The sequence below is a fragment of the Coregonus clupeaformis genome, unplaced genomic scaffold (assembly GCF_020615455.1).
Source record: "Coregonus clupeaformis isolate EN_2021a unplaced genomic scaffold, ASM2061545v1 scaf0600, whole genome shotgun sequence".
NCBI lineage: Eukaryota > Metazoa > Chordata > Actinopteri > Salmoniformes > Salmonidae > Coregonus > Coregonus clupeaformis.
Window position 1 is genome coordinate 50,175 of NW_025534055.1, and position 24,826 is coordinate 75,000.

The 24,826-nt window shown below is 46.2% G+C and overlaps 1 protein-coding gene across 1 annotated transcript in view; it reads left to right on the top strand.

Moving 5' to 3' along the window:
• Positions 1-9,414: 9,414 nt before the first annotated feature.
• The window catches only part of LOC121563797 (neuronal acetylcholine receptor subunit beta-2-like), a 16,869-nt gene continuing 1,457 nt past the window's right edge, over positions 9,415-24,826 (top strand). Inside the window, exons 1-7 of the mRNA XM_041875505.2 lie at positions 9,415-10,349; positions 20,170-20,321; positions 20,758-20,802; positions 21,817-21,926; positions 22,873-23,008; positions 23,840-24,230; positions 24,574-24,826. The exon at positions 24,574-24,826 is cut by the window's right edge and continues 247 nt beyond it. Of these exons, the coding sequence (XP_041731439.2) occupies positions 10,298-10,349; positions 20,170-20,321; positions 20,758-20,802; positions 21,817-21,926; positions 22,873-23,008; positions 23,840-24,230; positions 24,574-24,826 (1,139 nt within the window). The 5' untranslated portion in view covers positions 9,415-10,297. The remainder of the gene's footprint in view (positions 10,350-20,169; positions 20,322-20,757; positions 20,803-21,816; positions 21,927-22,872; positions 23,009-23,839; positions 24,231-24,573) is intronic.

Below are 24,826 nucleotides of genomic sequence, written 5' to 3' on the forward strand. Positions count from 1 at the left end.
TCTGACCCCCCTCCCACCCCCTCCCTATCTCTCTCTGACCCCCCTCCCACCCCTCCCTATCTCTCTCTGACCCCTCTCTCCTACCCCTCCCTCTCTCTCTGACCCCCCCCCCTCCCACCCCTCCCTATCTCTCTCTGACCCCTCTCTCCTACCCCCCCCCTTTCTCTCTGACCCCCCTCCCACCCCTCCCTATCTCTCTCTGACCCCCCTCCCAATCTCTCTCTGACCCCCCTCCCACCCCTCCCTATCTCTCTCTGACCCCCCTCCCACCCCCCTATCTCTCTCTGCTACCTGGTCTAACCCTGGTCACCACTCATGCTCTGTCTGATGGTCTTCTGGCTGGCTTGCTGTGGGGACAATCCCGATTGGACACACACCTGCTTCCAGAGCTAGTGTTCCGTAGCGTTCCATGGTGTTCCATAGTGTTCCGGAGGGTTCTGTGATGTTCCGTACATCTTGTCCCCACTGCCAAGAGGTCACAGCTGTAGCTTTTCCCTCCTCTCCTCTCCTCTCCCTCTCCTCTCCTCTCCTCTCCTCTCTCCCTCCCTCTCCTTCTCCTCTCCTCTCCTCTCCTCTCCTCTCCCTCTCCTCCCTCTCCTCTCCTCTCCTCTCTCTCCTCTCCTCTCCCATTCTCTACTCTCTCTCTTTCAATGCACTTGTCTGCTCTGTCCCTTTCTCTCTCCTCTCCTCTCCTCTCCTCTCCTCTCCTCTCCTCTCCTCTCCTCTCCTCTCATTCTCTACTCATTTCTCTTTCAATTGCACTTGTCTGTCTGTCCCTATTCTCTCCTCTCCTCTCCTCTCCTCTCCTCTCCTCTCCTCTCCTCTCCTCTCCTCTCCTCTCTCTCCTCTCCTTTCCCTCCTCTTCTCCTCTCATTCTCTACTCATCTCTCTTTCAATTGCACTTGTCTGTCTGTCCCTATTCTCTCTCCTCTCCTCTCTCCTCCCTCCTCTCCAATCTCCTCTCCTCTGTCTCTATCTATGTGACTGTTCTGGGCCCAAGCTTCCTTCCTGTATGAATCTAATATTCATTCCTATATGAATGTAATAATGATTTATCCTGACTCCCAGATAGGGCTGGTCCACGAGAGAAGGCGAAGAGGAATATGAGGAGAGGAGAGTGAGGGGTAACAGACATGGAGGAGTGTAGCTGAGACAGTCTGATTGGACAACGAGACAGGAAGTGACCTAAGTCTGAACTTTGACCCTGGAGCTGTGAGATGGGACGCACGCACACACACTTGCATACACACACACACACACACACACACACACACACACACACACACACACACACACACACACACACACACACACACACATCTTGACTGGGGTGTTTGGGCTAAGAGACACATTGACTTAAGCCCCCCCACAGACTGTACCATTTTAATAATCTTATGCCACCATTTTACCGCCTCAGACAAAATGTCCTGTTTGTGGGCATGTCCTTAGGTTGTAAACGATTGTCGGACGTCTTGGCTCGTCCAGTGTGACCGGGTCTAAGTACCAGCGCATGCAGTCATAGGCTCCGACAAAGTTCTGGCCATGTCACAATGTTTTGTTCTTTACCGTGACGTGTGGTTGGTGTTACAAGCCGATCCCCGTAACTGACCAATAGGAACACGCCTGGCACTAAGTATGCACACAATAATACGATTATTGTGAATAGTCAGATTAATTAATAGTTCGATTTAAACGTTTACATGCTGTACAAGAATAACCATCTCCCTAATAATCTTGTTTACATGACACATCTGAAATCAGGCTACCTGATGGGATTTTAATAAATGCACAAAATCGCCAAACAAAATGGTTGTTCTACCATAGCGACCATGTTATTTTGGGGAAGCCTATTTGATTCTGAGTTTGGAAATAATAAAGTTCATATGTGAAAACTATTTCTAAGATGCATACTTTCGGTTATTCCGAACTCACTTCACTCGTGCGTAGGCATAGAGAGAGGCTGGCGTTGCTGGTGTTGACACTTGCTCAGATCAAATACACCGCTGCAGATGACGTAGCCTACGTCGGCTGACGTAACCTCGCAAGCCAATCGCAAAATATGACTAACCTGAAGCAAATGGTACAATCTGGCCAGTTCGCACAGTGTGACGTGATAATCGTAAAACACTGAATCCGACGTACGGTCTGCAAAGGCCTTACATCTCAAATAATGCCCTATTCCCTAATGCACTACTTTTGACCTACACTATATATAAAAACAGTATGTTCAAATTACTGGATTCGGCTATTTCAGCCACACTCATTGCTGACAGGTGTATAAAATCGAGCACACAGCCATGCAATCTCCATAGCTAAACATGGGCAGTAGAATGGCTTTACTGAAGAGCTCAGTGACTTTCAACATGGCACCGTCATAGGATGCCACCTTTCCAACAAGTCAGTTCGTCAAATTTCTGCCCTGCTGGAGCTGCCCCGGTCAACTGTAAGTGCTGTTATTGTGAAGTGGAAACGTCTAGGAGCAACAACGGCTCAGCCACGATGTGGTAGGCCACACAAGCTTACAGAACGGGACCGCCGAGTGCTGAAGCGCGTAGCACTTAATAATTGTCTGTCCTCGGTTGCAACACTCCCTACTAAGTTCCAAACTGCCTCTGGAAGCACCGTCAGCACAAGAACTGTTCATCGGGAGCTTCATGAAATGGGTATCCATTGCTGAGCAGCCGCACACAAGTCTAAGATCACCATGCGCAATGCCAAGCGTCGGTTGGAGTGGTGTGAAACTCGCCGCCATTGGACTCTGGAGCAGTGGAAACACGTTCTCTGGAGTGATGAATCACGCTTCACCATCTGGCAGTCCGACGAACTAATCTGGGTTTAGCGGTTTAGCGGATGCCAGGAGAACGCTACCTGCCCCAGTGCACAGCGCCAACTGTAAAGTTTGGTGGAGGAGGAACAATGGTCTGGGGCTGTTTTGGTTCGGTTCAGGCCCCTTAGTTCCAGTGAAGGGAAATCTTAACACTACCGCATACAATGACATTAAAGACAATTCTGTGTTTCCAACTTTGTGGCAACAGTTTGGGGAAGGCCCTTTCCTGTCGGGCATTACAATGCCCCCGTGCTCAAAGCGAGGTCCATATAGAATTGGTTTGTCGAGATCAGTGTGGAAGAACTTGACTGGCCTGCACAGAGCCCTGACCTCAACCCATTGAACACCTTTGGGATGAATTGGAACGCCGACTGCGAGTCAGGCCTAATCACCCCAACATCAGTGCCCGACCTCACTAATGCTCTTGTGGCTGGATGGAAGCAAGTCCCCGCAGCAATGTTCCAACATCTAGTGGAAAGCCTTCCCAGAAGAGTAGAGGCTGTTACAGCAACAAAGGGGGGGACCAACTCCATATTAATGACCATGATTTTGAAATGAGATGTTGGACGAGCATACTTTTGGTCATGCAGTGTATGTTGCTCCGTGATTGGAGCCAGAAGAAATAGGTGCACTACTTTTCATTTGTGATCCTCACTATATGGGGAATTCCATGTGGCGTAAGCCATAGGCTCTGGTTATACAGTGGGGAGAACAAGTATTTGATACACTGCCGATTTTGCAGGTTTTCCTACTTACAAAGCATGTAGAGGTCTGTAATTTTTATCATAGGTACACTTCAACTGTGAGAGACGGAATCTAAAACAAAAATCCAGAAAATCACATTGTATGATTTTTAAGTAATTAATTTGCATTTTATTGCATGACATAAGTATTTGATCACCTACCAACCAGTAAGAATTCCGGCTCTCACAGACCTGTTAGTTTTTCTTTAAGAAGCCCCCATGTTCTTCACTCATTACCTGTATTAACTGCACCCGTTTGAACTCGTTACCTGTATAAAAGACACCTGTCCACACACTCAATCAAACAGACTCCAACCTCTCCACATTGGCCAAGACCAGAGAGCTGTGTAAGGACATCAGGGATAAAATTGTAGACCTGCACAAGGCTGGGATGGGCTACAGGACAATAGGCAAGCAGCTTGGTGAGAAGGCAACAACTGTTGGCGCAATTATTAGAAAATGGAAGAAGTTCAAGATGACGGTCAATCACCCTCGGTCTGGGGCTCCATGCAAGATCTCACCTCATGGGGCATCAATGATCATGAGGAAGGTGAGGGATCAGCCCAGAACTACACGGCAGGACCTGGTCAATGACCTGAAGAGAGCTGGGACCACAGTCTCAAAGAAAACCATTGGTAACACACTACGCCGTCATGGATTAAAATCCTGCAGCGCACGCAAGGTCCCCCTGCTCAAGCCAGCGCATGTCCAGGCCCGTCTGAAGTTTGCAAATGACCATCTGGATGATCCAGAGGAGGAATGGGAGAAGGTCATGTGGTCTGATGAGACAAAAATAGAGCTTTTTGGTCTAAACTCCACTCGCCGTGTTTGGAGGAAGAAGAAGGATGAGTACAACCCCAAGAACATCATCCCAACCGTGAAGCATAGAGGTGGAAACATCATTCTTTGGGGATGCTTTTCTGCAAAGGGGACAGGACGACTGCACCGTATTGAGGGGAGGATGGATGTATCGCGAGATCTTGGCCAACAACCTCCTTCCCTCAGTAAGAGCATTGAAGATGGGTCGTGGCTGGGTCTTCCAGCATGACAACGACCCGAAACACACAGCCAGGGCAACTAAGAAGTGGCTCTGTAAGAAGCATCTCAAGGTCCTGGAGTGGCCTAGCCAGTCTCCAGACCTGAACCCAATAGAAAATCTTTGGAGGGAGCTGAAAGTCCGTATTGCCCAGCGACAGCCCCAAAACCTGAAGGATCTGGAGAAGGTCTGTATGGAGGAGTGGGCCAAAATCCCTGCTGCAGTGTTTGCAAACCTGGTCAAGACCTACAGGAAACGTATGATCTCTGTAATTGCAAACAAAGGTTTCTGTACCAAATATTAGTTCTGCTTTTCTGATGTATCAAATACTTATGTCATGCAATAAAATGCAAATTAATTACTTAAAAATCATACAATGTGATTTTCTGGATTTTTGTTTTAGATTCCGTCTCTCACAGTTGAAGTGTACCTATGATAAGAATTACAGACCTCTACATGCTTTGTAAGTAGGAAAACCTGCAAAATCGGCAGTGTATCAAATACTTGTTCTCCCCACTGTATGTAGTGCACTATATAGTTTTTTTTTTTTTACTTTGTGACTCTTATTAAAAGTTATGCACAACCCAGGCCTAGGGAATAATTTAAGCCATAGCATCTGGTCAAATGTAGTGAGGTAATAGTGTATTTTCAGCTTTGTTGGCTTTCATCAAACATTGCGCACTACCTAGGGAATAGGGTGTGATTTAAGCCATAGCCTCTGGTGAAAGGTAGTGCACTATGGAGTGAATAGGATGTCATTTAGGATTTACACACTCTCATTCATTCCAGGAAGCACAGGGAGCTGTTCCTAGACACTACAGTCCAAAACACACATACACATACTGTACATACACACACACACAATCACATTAAGGCACAAACACATGATATAAGGGCACACACAGACACACACACACACACACACACACACACACAAGGAGCTCAGGTGTAACATGACAGTCACCAAACCCTTGGGTTGCTCTCCTGCACCTGCTCTCCTCTGTGTGTGTGTGTGTGTGTGTGTGTGGGGGGGTCCAGGGTAAAGGGGTGGTGGTCCAGGGTAAAGGGTTGTAGTCCAGGGTAAGGGGTGGTGTCCAGGGTAAAGGGTGGTGGTCCAGGGTAAAGGGTGGTGGTCCAGGGTAAAGGGTTGTTGTCCAGGGTAAAGGGTGGTGGTCCAGGGTAAAGGGTGGTGTCATGGGTAAGGGGTGGTGTCCAGGGTAAAGGGTGGTGGTCCAGGGTAAAGGGTGGTAGTCCAGGGTAAGGGGTGGTGTCCAGGGTAAAGGGTGGTGGTCCAGGGTAAAGGGTGGTGGTCATGGGTAAGGGGTGGTGTCCAGGGTAAAGGGTGGTGGTCCAGGGTAAAGGGTTGATAACCACTATACTTAGAAGAGCTCTAACAGAACAGAGACACCAGCACCCGATTCCCTACATACGGCACTACTGTTGACCAGAACCCTATGAGCTCTAGTCAAAAGTAGTGCACTTCATAGGGAATACGGTGCCATTTGGGAAGCAGGCTTGATATATAAAATAACCCACACGTCTCAGCGTCCTGGCAACCGCCTGAACACACAGGAATACAGTGCGGCGTTTCAAATACAATTTGATTTGAGTTTATTTTATAGCTCCCTGTCTCTCTTATTTAATTGGGTAATGGGTGTGTGTGTGTGTGTGTGTGTGTGTGTGTGTGTGTGTGTGTTTGTGCGTGTGCGTGTGTTTGTGTGCGTGCGTGTGTGTGTGTGTGTGTGTGTGCGCGTGTGTGTGTGTGTGTGTGTGTGTGAGTGTGTGTGTGTGTCAGTAACTAAATAAGTATGACAAACACAGACACCTCCATTACATGAGATTAGAATATCCAGCGAGCTCGGAAGAGTTAGTCGTGTGTGAGTGATTTATTGTCATGCTTAGCCGATCACTAGTCACAACTATAAATCCTATGAACAGTTTGTCTTCTGGGGGACTTGTGAAGTCACAACATGTGTTTTTCTATTTCTCAGTTCCACTTAAAAATATGACAATATTAGAATATTGGATTTATTATCAACTGTTTTAATGTATTAAGATCTTGAGGTCTTTGATTTTCTTTTCTTGATCCTTCAAATGAAATCGTACCGTCTGTGTAAAGCTATGATCAACATATGTGTATCTACATGTTGACGTCGTTTGAGTCCCAAATGGCACCCTATTCCCTATTAAGTGCACTCCTTTTGACCAGAGCCAATAGAAAAGTAGTGCACTAAAAAGGGTGCCATTTGAGTATTGTCCTTCTAGTGACACTATCAAAGGAAAGTGGCTGAGAATAAATATCTATTCTCTATGAAGGTGCCATCTGGGATTTGAAAGACAACGCTGGAGAAATGTTAAAGCTGCAATATGTAACTTTTTGTGCGACCCCAAAAAAATGCACATAGAAATGTGAGTTATAGATATTTAATTCTCATTGAAAGCAAGTAGAGAAGCTGTAGATCTGTTCTGTGTGCAATTTCTATGCTTCCCGCTTTTTAAGTTTTGTTTTTGCATCTTCTACTTTCGGTTTTGTACACCAGTTTCAAACAGCTGAAAATACAATATTTTTGTTTATGGAAAATATATTTCACAGAGGTTTAGATGGTACAGTGATCAGCGGTTTAGATGGTACAGTGATCAGCGGTTTAGATGGTACACTGATCAGCGGTTTAGATGGTACAATGATCAGCGGTTTAGATGGTACAGTGATCAGCGGCTTAGATGGTACAGTGATCAGCGGTTTAGATGGTACAGTGATCAGTGGCTTAGATGGTACAGTGATCAGCGGTTTAGATGGTACAGTGATCAGCGGTTTAGGTGGTACAGTGATCAGCGGTTTAGATGGTACAGTGATCAGCGGTTTAGATGGTACAGTGATCAGCGGTTTAGATGGTACAGTGGTCAGCGGTTTAGATGGTACAGTGATCAGCGGTTTAGATGGTACAGTGATCAGTGGTTTAGATGGTACAGTGATCAGCGGTTTAGATGGTACAATGATCAGCGGTTTAGATGGTACAGATGATCAGCGGTTTAGATGGTACAGTAATTCTCTACACTGTACCAGTTTGTTTTGCCACATAAACTGAAATTAGAGGAACTATTAGAATTTTAGCAACCAGGAAATGGCAGAGCGATTTCTGCATAGTGCATCTTTAACGCTCTCAAATGTATAGATGGGACTATGGATGCAAGGACTGACCATCCATGAAATCAAAATAATCATTTTAACCATGTTTTGAGTCTATATAGTGTTTGTTTACATTGACTTTGTTTACAAACATTGGGGTGACCAAGTTTATATTTGGGGTCTGATGGGTTACGACAGTTGAACTAAGCTCATGAGGCATTAATAAGCTGTATTCCTTCAGAATCAATGGTTATATTTCATTAGATCAGAAGTCCAAAAATTGATTAAGCAACTGCAGATGGCCCCTTTAAAGTGTCTTAGAAAAGAACCTGTCACGTCAGCTGCAGGGAAATCCAGGCTTTTAAGACTCCATAGTTGGAGTCCATCCATGCTTTATTCATGAATGACAAGATGAATGTTAAAAAGTGAAATCGGCTCCTCTGTGTCTTTCTCTCTCGCATTCCCTCCCTTCCCTATTTCTCTGTCTTGCGTGCGTCCGCCAGGTGCTGGGAACGGTCGCTATCTACAGCACTCCGCCCTTACCGTCCGACAGCTCGTGTCCTTATCACCGACACCACCACTCAGACCCGTAAAAATACCCCCAACACACACACACACACCACTTTCGCTGCACATCGTCATTCAATTTAAATGTGGGGTAAAGCCAAACCTAGTAAATCAATGTGTATCAAGTCTTGATAGGATAGGCTACTACACTAGGTCCAGGTGTGTGTCCCAAATTATTCCCTATTCCCTATATAGTTCACTACCTTGACCCTCTTCCCTATTTAGTACACTTCCACTTCTAAAAGTAGTGGACTACATAGGGAATAGGGAATAATTTGGGACACAGACTGGACCTAGTGTAGTAGCCTATCCTATCTAGACTGGATACACATTGATTTACTAGGTTTGACTTTACCCCACATTTAAATTGAATGATGACGTGCAGCGAATGTGGATAATACAAGATAAGTTCCATCTCACTGCGAAGGCTTTCCAAAGTATTCTGGAAAGTAAGGATAGCAGGTGTGTGTGTGAGAGAGAAAGAGTGAGCGAGAGAGGGGGGAGCGAGTGAGAGAGAAAGGGTTTGTGTGACGTGAGTGTTTCAGTACTTTCCTTCCTCCTATCATGAAGTCGTGACTATCAGACCCATTTCATCCAGGAGAATAAGTTCAGCATCACACTGAGAGCAGCGGGAGTCTCCAACTGCCTCCGGGCACTGATAAAACACACCACTACCACGCGCTCACGACCAGGCACCCTGGGGAGCTCGCGGGCAGCCCATGTGCAGTTAGTGGTCCCAAAACACTTTCTTCAAACAACGCAATCAACCGCTAACTACACAATCCTGCAGTCCTGTAGCAATTGTTAAACAATTCTGTTGAACATATGAAAAATAATGTAGACTAGGCTTATTTACTTATTTAAGATATGAATTCATTTATCCATGTATTATCCTACATCTGGTAGGCTATCCCCTGCGTATTAGGTTCGGTCTCGCTGTCAATGCAAGTCGAATATTGGGGAATAATTCCAGGCGCAATTTAGAAATCTGTCTCTCTGTTGAGTTGAGTTTTTGCAAAACAGCACCGCAGGCATCCATCCATCCATCCTCTCTCAGGATTCCACCGGGTCACGTGACGCGTTCCATTTCAGTTCGAAGCTCAGAGATCATTCTAACCTCTAGAGTGGTCCACGGAGCCAGCCCGAGTTTTAACGACAATAATTCGCTTAGACATGGGCCTACGGGATATATTCATGCAAAATAGACATAGACCTATTGTTTATGATACATTCGGTGCGTAAACGGGGGAATCGTTTTCGGTTAATTTAAGACAAGTGTAGCCTATTGTCGCCGGCTGCCAAATCATCTCACGCACGATACCTTACAGGTGCGTCAGTAAAGCCTACAGAAGAAGAGAAAGAAAGTTAAAACTGAAGGAGAGAGGTTTGTCATTTATGCTTTTAAACGTGGCATAGGGAATACGTAGGGATATGTAGCCTAAACAGTTGCAAAAACATATTTCTCGGTTCTGTAGACATGCGTAGGCTATTGGATCGAGTTTAGCTCAAATGTCAACGCGGCGACTTTGTGGGGTTTGGCTGAAACGGCAACTCCGACGGACGATGAGGATACCGACGTTATTTTGTTTCAATAAGATGTCAGAGTTACAGGGAATTTCAATATGATCCATTACGCCCATTGATAGGTTATTACATGAATCTGTCCTCATTCGTTTTCTACATTTTATTTTGACACACCGCTCGAGAGTGAAGGGGCAAAGATCAGATCAGGACTGGGTGCACGTGTTTGTGAGAATTACCGGAGACGTAGACATCTAAACGGTCGGTTCGTAGGCTACCACAACAACGATCACGGCGCCGTTCATTCTGACGACCTCGATGGTGTATGAAAACGTTGACACTTCCTGGGTCCACCACTGCGCTTTGCCGTCAACTTTTGACCATCTCTCCCGGAGATAATAACCCCAGTTCCGCACACCCCAATCCAAGTTTTGAGCGTCGGAGTCCGGGGAAGGAAAGAAGCGCACGGAGGAGATATGGCGTTGACGGTGACTTTATCTCTCTCTCTCCTTGTCCTATCTCTCTCAAGTAAGTAGCCTAACCGTAAACCGTTTGTGTTTGTACATGTCATGTTTTGCACGCAGACGACTCACTAAAAATGGACGCCGGTCGGGTTGACAACAATGTTTTGATTTAGGCAATGTCATGAAGTCGTTTGTGAGATAAATCTAGCCTATAAGCTACAGACTGGAATACATCGCTTTTCGATATTGGATATGACTTTGGATAGGCTATTACTCCAGTAAGGAAACCTATGATATACATTCTAAAGTATATCTATAGCAACGAAGACAGCTTCCAAAGTCGAAGGATATTTTTGTATAACCGCTTATGTAAGTGTGTTGTTTCGCCCTCTCCTCGCTTTTTTTAGGTCTTGAAAACTTGCAGGAGAGTTTCCGTTGTCCGTGGTTCTGAAAGTTTGCCAAGATTCCAAAGACTGCATGGTCTTGTAGCCTAATCTCAGCAAACTTTCAGCACCATGGACAGCGCACATGGATTCCACTCTCTCATGCCCGTCTTTACTGAATGCAGTTGTGTTCTGGTGAATCACGCTAGACATTTGTAACGGAAAACTTCTATGTCTAATACTGTTCAGTCAAAGCTGGGCCCTTGAAGTGTTGAACGTCACTCCATTGAGGCTTTGTTAACAAGCTAAAACGTTTTAGTTCAGAAAATAAAACGGCACTGAGTCAATACAACTATGGCAGGAGTAGTCTACAAACTAACTGAATGAGTATGTTTCTTAACATTGTACTCTAATGTAGCTGCACTAAAATAGTACACTAGTAGTATTTCTCAGGTCTGGTCCTGCAGACGCTCTTATCCAGAGCAACTTACAGTTAGTGCATACATTTTTTTCATACTGGTACCCCCCGTGGGAATCAAACCCACAACCCTGGCGTTGCAAGCGCCATGCTCTACCAACTGAGCTACACGGGACTACCATCAAGCCTTTGATTATTTGAATCAGGTGTGTTAGTGCTGGGGGGGAGACTGAAAATTAGCTGTTATTGGCAGAGAGGTTAATTGACCACCTGTCACCCGGCAGGCCAAAACTCCATCCAAAACTCTATCCCAGCAAAACAGGCTGAAATGTCAGGCCGTCCTTTCACACAGCTCTTACACTAAAAGGGAATTATATGTGGAAAAACCCAGCAGCATTGCAGTTCTTGACACAAACCGGTGCGCCTGGCACCTACTACCATACCCCGTTCAAAGGCACTTCAATCTTTTGTCTTGCCCATTCACCCTCTGAATGGAACACATACACAATCCATGTCTCAATTGTCTCAAGGCTTAAAAATCCTCCCCTTCATCTACACTGATTGAAGTGGATTTAACAAGTGACATCAATAAGGGATCATAACTTTCACCTGGATTCACCTGGTCAGTCTGTCATGGAAAGAGCAGGTGTTGCTAATGTTTTGTACACACAGTGTATATAAAACACAGGAAAATCACATTTTTGACTTCACTGGGCCTTTAAGAAACACTGTATGAGTAAATAGTCCCGTTATCACAGAACATGCATAGTGTTCACCCAGACCTCAGATACTGGCAGTACAGCTCAGTCAGTGAAGGAGGAAGGAGTTAGACATGTATGGAAACCAATGCCTTTGGCTTATGGAGTCAAACACACACTTTCCATGGGGTGCTTGGGCCCCGCATAGCCCCTCCCAATTCACGTCTTACCCCTCCCCTTGGCCCTAACCCTTGGGCCCCGCATACACACTCAGCCCCTCCAAATTCACTTCGTACCCCTCCCCTAGGCCCTAACCTTTTATTGTTTGCACATCTGGAAGATGAAAGCAATATGGTGGAAGCTTTACCAGTACACTGTTTGTACCTACCCAGACCCTACAGATATGCTAACACCTATCTGATACCTACCCAGATCCTACAGACATGCTAACATCTATCTGATACCTACCCAGACTCCACAGACATGCTAATATCTATCTGATACCTACCCAGACCCCACAGACATGCTAACACCTATCTGATACCTACCCAGACCCTACAGACATGCTAACACCCATCGAGGGGTTATGGCCAAGCGTAAGGGACAAGGAGCAATTTGGGACCGGCTGCTTTACTCCAAAGATTATATTTTATATTGACAAGATAGCCGAGTGACAGCTCTAACAATTGAAATACATGTCCTCCATGATTGAAGGCAGGTGAGATCAGGTGGGACCATTTTAGCCAATGAGAGGGCAGATACGCATGTGACAGACAGTGTCAACCCAATTGAGATGGTTTGGGATGAGTTGGACCGCAGAGTGAAGGAAAAGCAGCCAACAAGTGCTCAGCATATGTGGGAACTCCTTCAAGACTGTTGGAAAAGCATTCCTCATGAAGATAGTTGAGAGAATGCCAAGAGTGTGCAAAGCTGTCATCAAGGCAAAGGGTGGCTACTTTGAAGAATCTCAAATATAAAATATATTTTGATTTGTTTAACACTTTTTTGGTTACTACATGATTCCATATGTGTTATTTCATAGTTTTGATGTCTTCACTATTATTCTACAATGTAGAAAATAGTTTTAAAAAATAAAGACAAACCCTGGAATGTGTGGGTGTGTCCATCCTTTTGACTGGTACCCTATCAGTACATTTGTACAGCCTAAACATTACGACATTTCAATTAAATCAAATAAGCCTCATGTAATTCGACACTTTCTCATGGACCTGCGTACAAAAAGGTCTTATCTCACGCAGACAGATTTTGGACGGAGTAAATCTCTCTCGCTTCACCACATCATTTCTGCTTACTCCAACACATACCTTATTCGGTTAATAATGTCAGTTTGTATTGAAACATGAAGGTATATACGTTGAAGTTCAATTGAGTGTCTAGGACACGCACAGGCAGGCAGGCAGGCAGGCAGGCAGGCAGGCAGGCAGGCAGGCAGGCAGGCAGACAGACAGACAGACAGACAGACAGACAGGCAGGCAGGCAGGCAGGCAGGCAGGCAGACAGGCAGGCAGACAGACAGACAGACAGACAGACAGACAGACAGACAGACAGGCAGGCAGGCAGGCAGGCAGGCAGGCAGACAGGCAGACAGGCAGACAGACAGACAGACTCTCTGTAGAATCCTGATTAGGTCTACCATGGTCCCAGCCTCTGTCTGTCCTGCTGGCTAGATATACACTAGGGCCTTACAGCTTGGGGTGGAGGTGTGATCCAGGTACAGATGCCGAGGTACATGAACCCACAGAGGGAAGGGCCAGTCTCCTGCAGTCTGTTGAGCAGACACACACACACAAACACACACACACACACAGAGAATCAAAAACACACACAGAAACACACACAGAAACACACACACACAGAAACACACACAGAAACACACACACACAGAAACACACATGCACAGAAACACACACACACAGAAACACACACACACAGAAACACACTGTGCAGACCAAAGACAGCTGAGCATTAGTGATTTACCCAGGATGCAGTTCTCATCAGGCGGTAACAAGAGAGTTGTGTCACTTTGCCAACAGTTCCATCCCAACCGGGTGTGTGTGTGTGTGTGTGTGTATGTATGTGTGTGTGTGAGACAGTTCTTACTCACGGGCACCGCAAAGTCTGCTTTTTGTTTGTCCTTACTGTTAATATTAATAAAGGCCAGCGTTCCTCAGCTCCAGTCCAGGAGTACCCTTAGGATTGCACATTTGTGTTCCAGCTCAGCACTCATTCCCCCCGATTACACTATTCCAAGGCTTGATGGTTAGATTCATCATTGAATCAGGTGTTGTTAGCACTGGGCTGAAACAAAAAACACTGTTATGAACATGTTATGTAGGGTTATGACCATGTTATGTAGGGTTATGACCGTGTTATGTAGGGTTATGAACGTGTTATGTAGGGTTATGAACGTGTTATGTAGGGTTATGAACGTGTTATGTAGAGTTATGAACATGTTATGTAGGGTTATGAACGTGTTATGTAGGGTTAAGAACGTGTTATGTAGGGTTATGACCATGTTATGTAGGGTTATGAACGTGTTATGTAGGGTTATGACCATGTTATATAGGGTTATGACCGTGTTATGTAGGGTTATGGCCGTGTTATGTAGGGTTATGACAATGTTATGTAGCCCTTATGAAGGCTCCAGGTTCAGCTAAAGTGTAACCTAGAGGTGATGATGATGCTCTGTGGGTGTGGTGTCTCCTCTCCTCCCCATCACCTCTCCTCTCTTCTCCCCATCGGCTCTCCTCTCCTCTCTCTTCCCTCTCTCCTCTCCTCTCTCCTCCCCATCACCTCTCCTCTCTTCTCCCCATCGGCTCTCCTCTCCTCTCCTCTCCTCTCTCTTCCCTCTCTCCTCTCCTCTCTCCTCCCCATCCCCTCTCCTCTCTTCTCCCCATCGGCTCTCCTCTCCTCTCCTCTCCTCTCTCTTCCCTCTCTCCTCTCCTCTCTCCTCCCCATCCCCTCTCTTCTCTCCATCACCTCTCCTCTCTTCTCCCCATCACCTGGCCTCTCTCCTCTCCTCCCTCTCTCCTCTCTTCTCCCCATCACCTCTCCTCCCTCCTCTCCCTCCCCATCCCCTCTCCTCTCTAAGCTGAAGTCATCCACACTGAAACAACCCACAGCAGCTGAGGCCTGAGTCACTCACACTGCTAAAGGAGGACTGAATCACACACACTGCTAAAGGAGGCCTGAGTCACTCACACTGCTAAAGGAGGCCTGAGTCACTCACACTGCTAAAGGAGACCTCGCTGTTTGTTTGAGAAAGAGAGTGATAGTGTGTAATTGTGGTTGCAAGTGTGTAGTTGTGTGTGTGTGTGTATGTGTGTGTGTTCAGGCTTGAGAGACTAGCTCTTAAAGGAAGCCACTCCAGATGGCCTCTCTCTTAATAATTTACACCAGGATATTTTCTACCTCTCCTCCACCGCTAAAGCTTTGTCTAGCAAGCTACACACACACACACACACACACACACACACACACACACACACACACACACACACACACACACACACACACAATGTTTGTTCAGTTAAAAACACGTAAACAACAGTTAGGATACCTAATAAAAGGTTCTAAAGTCAGTGGCATCATAACGATAAATTCAATGGATTACATATCAACAAAATGATCAACGTGCACAAAGATTGTTTTATTGTCTATCTTAAAATGATGTTCTTTATATGTTCCCTTATCACAGCTGATAACATGTGAAAGAAAAGTGTTTCTTCTGAAAACTTTGATGATGAAATGCCACGTGTGTGTGTGTGTTTTCCCCCAACGGATCTTCTCCATATGTGGCTAGCACTCTAACATTCCATTCCATGACATTTAACAGATTTTCCATGATGCTGCAGCTACTCACTTTAGACAGATCATTCCATCACTCTCTCTCTCTCTCTCTCTCTCTCTCTGTCTCTGTCTCTCTGTCTCTCTGCTCTCTCTCTCTCTCTCTCTCTCTCTCTCTGTCTCTCTGTCTCTGTCTCTCTGTCTCTCTGTCTCTCTCTCTCTCTCTCTCTCTCTCTCTGTCTCTGTCTCTCTGTCTCTCTGTCTCTCTGTCTCTCTCTCTCTCTCTCTCTCTCTCTCTCTCTCTCTCACCCTCTCTCTCACTCTCTCTCTCTCTCTCACCCTCTCTCCCTCTCTCTCTCTCTCTCTCTGTCTCTGTCTCTCTGTCTCTCTGTCTCTCTGTCTCTCTGTCTCTCTCTCTCTCTCTCTCTCTCTCTCTCTCTCTCTCTCTCTCTCTCTCTCTCTCTCTCTCTCTCACCCTCTCTCTCACTCTCTCTCTCTCTCTCTCACCCTCTCTCTCACTCTCTCTCTCTCTCTCTCTGTCTCTCTGTCTCTCTGTCTCTCTGTCTCTCTGCTCTCTCTCTCTCTCTCTCTCTCTCTCTCTCTGTCTCTCTGTCTCTCTGTCTCTCTGTCTCTCTGTCTCTCTGTCTCTCTCTCTCTCTCTCTCTCTCTCTCTCTCTCTCTCTCTCTCTCTCTCTCTCTCTCTCTCTCTCTCTCTCTCTCTCTCTCTCTCTCTCTCTCTGATGCTGTGCTAATATCCTATTCACAGGGAGAGCAAAGAGCTTTTTTGAAAACACACACAGTGATTGTTCTGTGGTACAGAACAGCTATACGTTATACACACAACTGTAGGGTGAAGTGGATGCCAATATCAGTCAGTCACTCGACCTATCAGAGGGCTGAATACTAACTTGCTCGTGTACATTGTCTTTGTCCCAAATGGAACCCTATTCCCTATATATCGTGCACTACTATTGACCAGGGCCCACTAATGTTGCTGTGCTTGGTTTTGAATATATCCTGCCTAGTGTCTACAAAAAATGTCTACTTGCTGACTTGATAAAAGACTCAACTTCAAGGTGTTTCACAACCTTGAACACACAGAAACCTTAACTAGGTCCTTCACAACCTTGAACACACAGAAACCTTAACTAGGTCCTTCACAACCTTGAACACACAGACACCTTAACTAGGTCCTTCACGACCTTGAACACACAGAAACCTTAACTAGGGCCTTCACATCCTTGAACACACAGAAACCTTAATTAGGGCCTTCACAACCTTGAACACACAGAAACCTTAACTAGGTCCTTCACAACCTTGAACACACAGAAACCTTTGTTAGCCTAGCTGAACTGAACTGCAGTTAAGTTAACTCACAGTACGGTGCAGGGAGGGTTTCACCCTGCGGGTAAAACTGGTTGAAATGACATCAGCTCTACAACTGCTTTGCCTCTGGGCTGTTACAGTAGAGTGCAGTAAAAGAAAAGTGCAACGTTGACTAAAAGTTACTGCGTGTGTTTTGTGTGTGTGATTCCTCCAGCTGTCTCTGGCTCTGTCTCAAACTACACCCTATTCTCTATAGTGCACTACTTTTGACCAAGGACCACAGGGAATAGGGTGCCGTTTGGAACTAGGCCTTTATCTAGTTGGGCAGCGACCTCACAGTTCACGTTGCCACATCAGTACACACCCTGATTATGTCTGTCCGTGTGTGTGATCATGACAGAAGCTAGGAGTGTATTGGGGGAGGAGCATCCTGACACAAACACACACACGGCCAGTAGGAGAATGTTTGTGTGTATGAGGTCACACTCTGCTTGGTGGCTTGAAGGCATGTGTGTGTGTGTGTGTGTGTGTGTGTGCGCACATACTAGTAATCTGTCACCCTGGTTGACCCTGTTAGACTCTGATGGATAGATACTCAGACATAAAGACAGCCAATACGCTGTCATCACCTTTTGGAAAATCTACAGGACTGGTTTTTTCCTTTCCTTTTTGTGCACAGCAACATGATGCGAGACTTTGTCATCCATTTACATGGATATTCATTTTTGTGAGGCCCATTAAACTATCACACTAGCCTGGTCCCAGATTTGATATCACTAGCCTGGTCCCAGATCTGATATCACTAGTCTGGTCCCAGATCTGATATCACTAGCCTTGTCCCAGATCTGATATCACTAGCCTGGTCCCAGATATGATCTCACTAGCCTGGTCCCATATCCGTTTGTGATTTAGCTTACTCCATTGTTCATGGTGAAGCATCATAATGTTCTGCTTGACATAAGGAGTTGGCCAGAGAGCAGAAACAAGGAGATACATGGGAAAAGTGTCCCAATAATGACTCCTTTCTCTTGAAGTGTGCACTTGCTCACTTCCCTTCATTGATTTGAAAGAAAATGACTGATCTATGGAAACTCCCACCAGCCCATGCCTACGCAATCCAATGGTTTTACATTTGTGGTGAGTAGTGAACGAGAGAGAGAGAGAGTGAGAGTGAGAGAGAGAGAGAGAGAGAGTGAGAGTGAGACTGAGACTGAGAGTGAGAGTGAGAGAGATGGGGAGAGAGAGAGAGAGAGAGAGAGACCCATTTACGGTGACATTGGAGTAGAAAAATACAATGGCAAAGCAGCTTAAACTGGGTCTCTCATTCTCTCTCTCTTCGTTCTCTCTCTCATTCAGTTGTCTTTCTGTCTCTCTTTCTGTGTCTCTGCTTTTCACACACACACACACACACACACACACACACACACACACACCACACACACACACACACACACACTCTCTCTCTCTCTTATTGTGGGTATGTTGACCTTTTCCCTTTCCACATGTCTGGAGGGCCATGATGGCTGCTACAGCTGCAGTGTGTCAGTCCTCTAGAGTTCAATCTCTCTGCCAACAAACCAAGCAGCACTGTTAGTTAAAGGGGCAATCCGGGATTTGTTAAATGAATGATATATAGCCATTCTTGAAGAATATAACATAAATGTCTCTTGAGCTTAGTTCAACCATCTGACCCCAAAAATAAGCTTGTTTTACTCCATTGTTTGTAAACAAACATTGTAGCCTAAAGCTTCAACACATTCTTAAAACTGTAATCACAGGGGTGATCAGTCCATAGCTTTGTCTATGAATTTGAGAGCGGTTCCATTTCTCCTGCCCTGCCCCTCAGCTGTTTACCAAAATAAAGGGTCCATTTTATTTTTGTTTGAATCCCAGATTGTCCCTTTTTATAAGGCATTTATCTGTCTCTGTGAGCCAGAGTGTTTTGTCTGTTTTTGAGCAGACGTTCTGTCTGTGAGTGTGTTCCTTTCAGATTAAATAGCTGTGCTACTACTGGGACCTAAATATTCCGGTGTGTATGTGAGTGTGTGTGTGTGTGTGTGGTGTGTGACGCGTGCTCGTTTCAGATGGTGCACAGATGGTGTGTGTGAAAGTGTGTTTTGTATCTTGTTCAGTCAAGGGAGGCTGGTGTGTGTGCTTTCAGAAACCAGATCTCTGAGAGTGAGACTGAGACTGAGACTGAGACTGAGACTGAGACTGAGAGTGAGAGAGATGGGGAGAGAGAGAGAGAGAGAGAGAGAGAGAGAGAGAGACCCATTTACGGTGACATTGGAGTAGAAAAATACAATGGCATAGCAGCTTAAACTGGGTCTCCCTCTCTCTCTCTCTCTCTCGCTCTCTCTCTCTCTCTTATTGTGGGTATGTTGACATTTTCCCTTTCCACATGTCTGGAGGGCCATGATGGCTGCTACAGCTGCAGTGTGTCAGTCCTCTAGAGTTCAATCTCTCTGCCAACAAACCAAGCAGCACTGTTAGTTAAAGGGGCAATCCGGGATTTGCATTTTTATTTATTTATTGTAATGAATGAGATATAGCCATTCTTGAAGAATATAACTTATAAATGTCTCTTGAGCTTTAGTTCAACCATCAAAACCCCAAATATAAGCTAAAGCTTCAACACATTCTTAAAACTATAATCACAGGGGTGATCAGTCCATAGCTTTGTCTATGAATTTGAGAGCGGTTCCATTTCTCCTGCCCTGCCCCTCAGCTGTTTACCAAAATAAAGTGTCAATTTTATTTTTGTTTGAATCCCAGATTGTCCCTTTTTATAAGGCATTTATCTGTCTCTGTGAGCCAGAGTGTTTTGTCTGTTTTTGAGCAGACGTTCTGTCTGTGAGTGTGTTCCTTTCAGATAAAATAGCTGTGCTACTACTGGGACCTAAATACTCCGGTGTGTATGTGAGTGTGTGTGTGTGTGTGTGTGTGTGTGTGTGTGTGACGCGTGCTCGTTTCAGATGGTGCACAGATGGTGTGTGTGAAAGTGTGTTTTGTATCTTGTTCAGTCAAGGGAGGCTGGTGTGTGTGCTTTCAGAAACCAGCTTTCAGATCTCTCTCTCTCTCTCTCTCTCTCTCTCTCTCTCTCTCTCGCTCTCGCTCTCCGCTCTCGCTCTCCCTCTCGCTCTCTCTCTCTCTCTCTCTCGCTCTCTCTCTCGCTCTCGCTCTCTCTCTCTCTCTCTCTCCTGTGTGTGTGCGCGTCTATGTCTGCTTATGCATGTCTCCATGTGTGTCCAGGTCCGGGTACAGGAGCGGAGAATGCAGAGGAGCGGCTGGTGAACTACATGTTGAGTCCAGAGCGCTATAACAAACTGATCCGTCCTGCTGTTAACAAGAGCCAGCAGGTTACCATCTCTATACAGGTGTCTCTGTCACAGCTCATCAGTGTGGTGGGTACACACACACACACACACACACACACACACACACACACACACACACACACACACACACACACACACACACACACACACACACACACACACACACACAGAGGCACACACACACACACACACACACACACACACACACACACACACACACACAGAGGCACACACACACACACACACAGAGGCACACACACACACACACACACACACACACACACACACACACACAGAGGCACACACACACAGAGGCACACACACACGTATGCACTATCACCCACACACACTCACATGGACACAGAGGAACGCAAACACACGCCTGAAAACAGCTCTATAAACACACAGACCAGCACATTCATGTACGGCCACTATCTCAAGCACACACAGACAACGAGACCTGACACGGATATCTCCATTTCTAAGTGTCTTTGTCTTTCAGAATGAGAGAGAACAGATTATGACCACCAACCTCTGGCTGTTCCAGGTGATTCTCTTTACATTTACAGCTCTAACAGTCACCAGTTAACCAACACTATGGATGACTCCCAAATGGCTCTCTTTCACTTAATATATTCCCTATATAGTGTAGTAGTTTTTACCAGGGAACAGTAGTGTACTATATGGCAGGGCTCTCCAACCCTGTTCCTGGAGAGTTACCCTCTCGTAGGTTTTCGCTCCAACCCTGTTCCTGGAGAGTTACCCTCTCGTAGGTTTTCACTCCAACCCTGTTCCTGGAGAGTTACCCTCTCGTAGGTTTTCGCTCCAACCCTGTTCCTGGAGAGTTACCCTCTCGTAGGTTTTCACTCCAACCCTGTTCCTGGAGAGTTACCCTCTCGTAGGTTTTCGCTCCAACCCTGTTCCTGGAGAGTTACCCTCTCGTAGGTTTTCACTCCAACCCTGTTCCTGGAGAGTTACCCTCTTGTAGGTTTTCACTCCAACCCTGTTCCTGGAGAGCTACCCTCATGTAGGATTAAACCTACAGGACGGTAGCTCTCCAGGAACAGGGTTGGAGTGAACCTACAGGACGGTAGCTCTCCAGGAACAGGGTTGGAGTGAACCTACAGGACGGTAGCTCTCCAGGAACAGGGTTGGAGTGAACCTACAGGACGGTAACTCTCCAGGAACAGGGTTGGAGTGAACCTACAGGATGGTATCTCTCCAGGAACAGGGTTGGAGTGAACCTACAGGACGGTAGCTCTCCAGGAACAGGGTTGGAGTGAACCTACAGGACGGTAGCTCGCCAGGAACAGGGTTGGAGTGAACCTACAGGACGGTAGCTCTCCAGGAACAGGGTTGGAGTGAAAACCTACGAGAGGGTATCTCTCCAGGAACAGGGTTGGAGAGCTCTTATATACAAGGACTAGGGTGCCATTTGGGATGTTCACATTGTAATTACCACATATTATACCATTGTACATTATCTCAGTGTTTGAAATGTTGAGCTGTGAGTGTTTCTGGATAGTGTAGTTTAAGGGTCCCTGTCTGTCTCTGTCTTCAGGAGTGGAATGACTACAGACTGAGATGGGATCCAGAGAAATACGAAGGCATAAAAAAACTACGAATCCCATCTCAACACATTTGGCTTCCTGATATTGTTCTCTACAACAAGTAGGTAACACAGGTGCATTGTGTGTGTGTGTGTCTGTGTGTGTGTGTATCTGTGTGTGTGTGTGTGTGTTTGTGTGTGTGTGTGTGTGTGTGTGTCTGTATCTGTGTGTGTCTGTCTGTCTGTCTGTCTGTCTGTGTGTGTGTGTGTGTGTATGTGTGTGTGTCATTATGAAAATGAATCCTATACACATGTAAGATACATTTATAGATATAAATGGATTACTATATTGTTGCAGACGTGTGTGTGTGTGTGCTCATGTGCCTTTCTTTCAGCATGTGTGTGTGTGTGTGTGTACCTTTGTTCATGTGTGTGTGTGTGTTTATAAGCCCCTCGCCCTGGTAGAGGCATTCCGACATTCTCTCTGTTCTAGAACTCTCATGCGGAAAATCCACAGCTAAAATAAGCTTTATGTTTCTATCCTGATTTTTAATTGAAATTTAGTGCAGAAATAATTATCCTGATGTCTCCACAAGGACCAGGCTGTTAATGGCGGGGAGGGATTAACGAGGAACAGTTAATTAATGTGGAATAATCACACCTCGTTATCACACAAGTCTGTACACACCATCAATCTGTTAGGGGTTCCACCTTTACTCAACCCTGCAGTGGTGTGTGTGTGTGTGTGTGTGTGTCTGTTTGTGTGGGTGTGGGTGTGTGGAGTGTGTGTGGGTGTGGGTGTGTGTATGTGTGTGTGTGTGTGTGTGTGTGTGTGTGTGTGTGTGTGTGTGCTGTTTGTGTGGGTGTGGGTGTGTGGATGTGTGTGTGTGTGTCTGTGTGTGTGGGTGTGGGTGTGTGTATGTGTGGGTGTGTGTGTGTGTGTGTGTGTGTGTGTGTGTCTGTGTGTGTGGGTGTGGGTGTGTGTATGTGTGGGTGTGTGTGTGTGTGTGTCTGTGTGTGTGCATGCATCCATGTGTAACATTGATGTCTAACCTCTGGTCCCTGTAGTGCGGACGGGGTCTACGAGGTCTCCTTCTACTGCAACGCCGTGGTGTCCAACACAGGAGACATCTTCTGGCTCCCGCCTGCCATCTACAAGTCAGCCTGCGCCATCGAGGTCCAGAACTTCCCATTCGACCAGCAGGTAGCTATTGATGTTGTTGTACTTTGGTTTTTATTGATGCTGTCTTTGATCTATGCTTCTGGGGGCTGTTACAGAAGGCTGGATCAATGAGAGCCAGCTAGCTGTCCAAAATTGCTTGAAATCACTTCATCATTTTGAGTAATATAGTTTAAATTGACATGGTATAATTGACTCGACAACAACAACCAATATATAAATTCAGTGTTCTTAATCAAACAGAAAAGTTATATGTAGCTGTTTATCAAAGTTAGCTGGCTACTTTAACAATCCTGTTTACTGGAATACCCCACGGATGTGACTGATGCTGTCTGTGTGTCTGATGTGACTGGTGCTGTCTGTGTGTCTGATGTGACTGATGCTGTCTGTGTGTCTGATGTGGCTGATGCTGTCTGTGTGTCTGATGTGACTGATGCTGTCTGTGTGTCTGATGTGACTGATGCTGTCTGTGTGTCTGATGTGACTGATGCTGTCTGTGTGCCTGATGTGACTGATGCTGTCTGTGTGTCTGATGTGACTGATGCTGTCTCTGTGTCTGATGTGACTGATGCTGTCTGTGTGTCTGATGTGACTGATGCTGTCTGTGTGCCTGATGTGACTGATGCTGTCTGTGTGTCTGATGTGACTGATGCTGTCTGTGTGTCTGATGTGACTGATGCTGTCTGTGTGTCTGATGTGACTGATGCTGTCTGTGTGTCTGATGTGACTGATGCTGTCTGTGTGTCTGATGTGACTGGTGCTGTCTGTGTTTTGTCTGCTGTTGTTTTGACATTAAATTTGCCCTCTGGGATAAATAAAGTATCCATCCATCTTTCTATTTAACTATCCATCTAGAACTGCACGCTCAAGTTCCGCTCGTGGACCTACGACCACACCGAAGTCGACCTCATCCTCACCAGCGACTTCGCCAGCCGGGACGACTTCACGCCGAGCGGCGAGTGGGACATCGTGTCGCTGCCCGCCCGCAAGAACGAAGACCCCAACGACATCACCTACCTGGACATCACCTACGACTTTGTAATCAAGCGCAAGCCTCTGTTCTACACCATCAACCTGATCATCCCCTGTGTCCTCATCACCTCTCTGGCCATCCTGGTGTTCTACCTGCCCTCTGACTGTGGAGAGAAGATGACTCTCTGTATCTCTGTCCTCCTGGCCCTCACTGTGTTCCTGCTGCTGATCTCTAAGATAGTACCGCCCACCTCGCTGGCTGTGCCGCTCATAGGTAGGTAGACGTAGTGGCTTGGTTTGTTCTGGTCAATTATTTCATTGACGTGTTGTTAGTACTGCATTTTGTTATTCCATGTGGGTAATTCTTCCTCTGTGTGTGTATGTTGGAGTTGTGTGTGAGTGTGTGCTCGTCCATGACTGTGTCTCTGAATGGTGGATGGCTATACTTACTGTACGTGTGTTAGAGGGGTAATCAGTGTCATTACCTAACCAGCCTCTCCTCTCCTCTCCTCTCCTCTCCTCTCCTCTCCTCTCCTCTCCTCTCCTCTCCTCTCCTCTCCTCTCCTCTCCTCTCCTCTCCTCTCCTCTCCTCTCCTCTCCTCTCCTCTCCTCTCCAGGTAAATACCTGATGTTCACTATGGTATTGGTCACCTTCTCCATCGTGACCAGTGTGTGTGTCCTCAACGTTCACCACCGCTCCCCGTCCACCCACCGCATGCCTGACTGGGTCAAACGCCTCTTCCTGCTCCGCCTCCCCGCCTTCCTCCTCATGAGACGACCCGGGAACAATAACGTCCGGGAAAAACTTCGCCGGAAGCACGCCACTACCGCTGCCGGGAACACCACCTCCGGGAACACTGGGAATTCCCG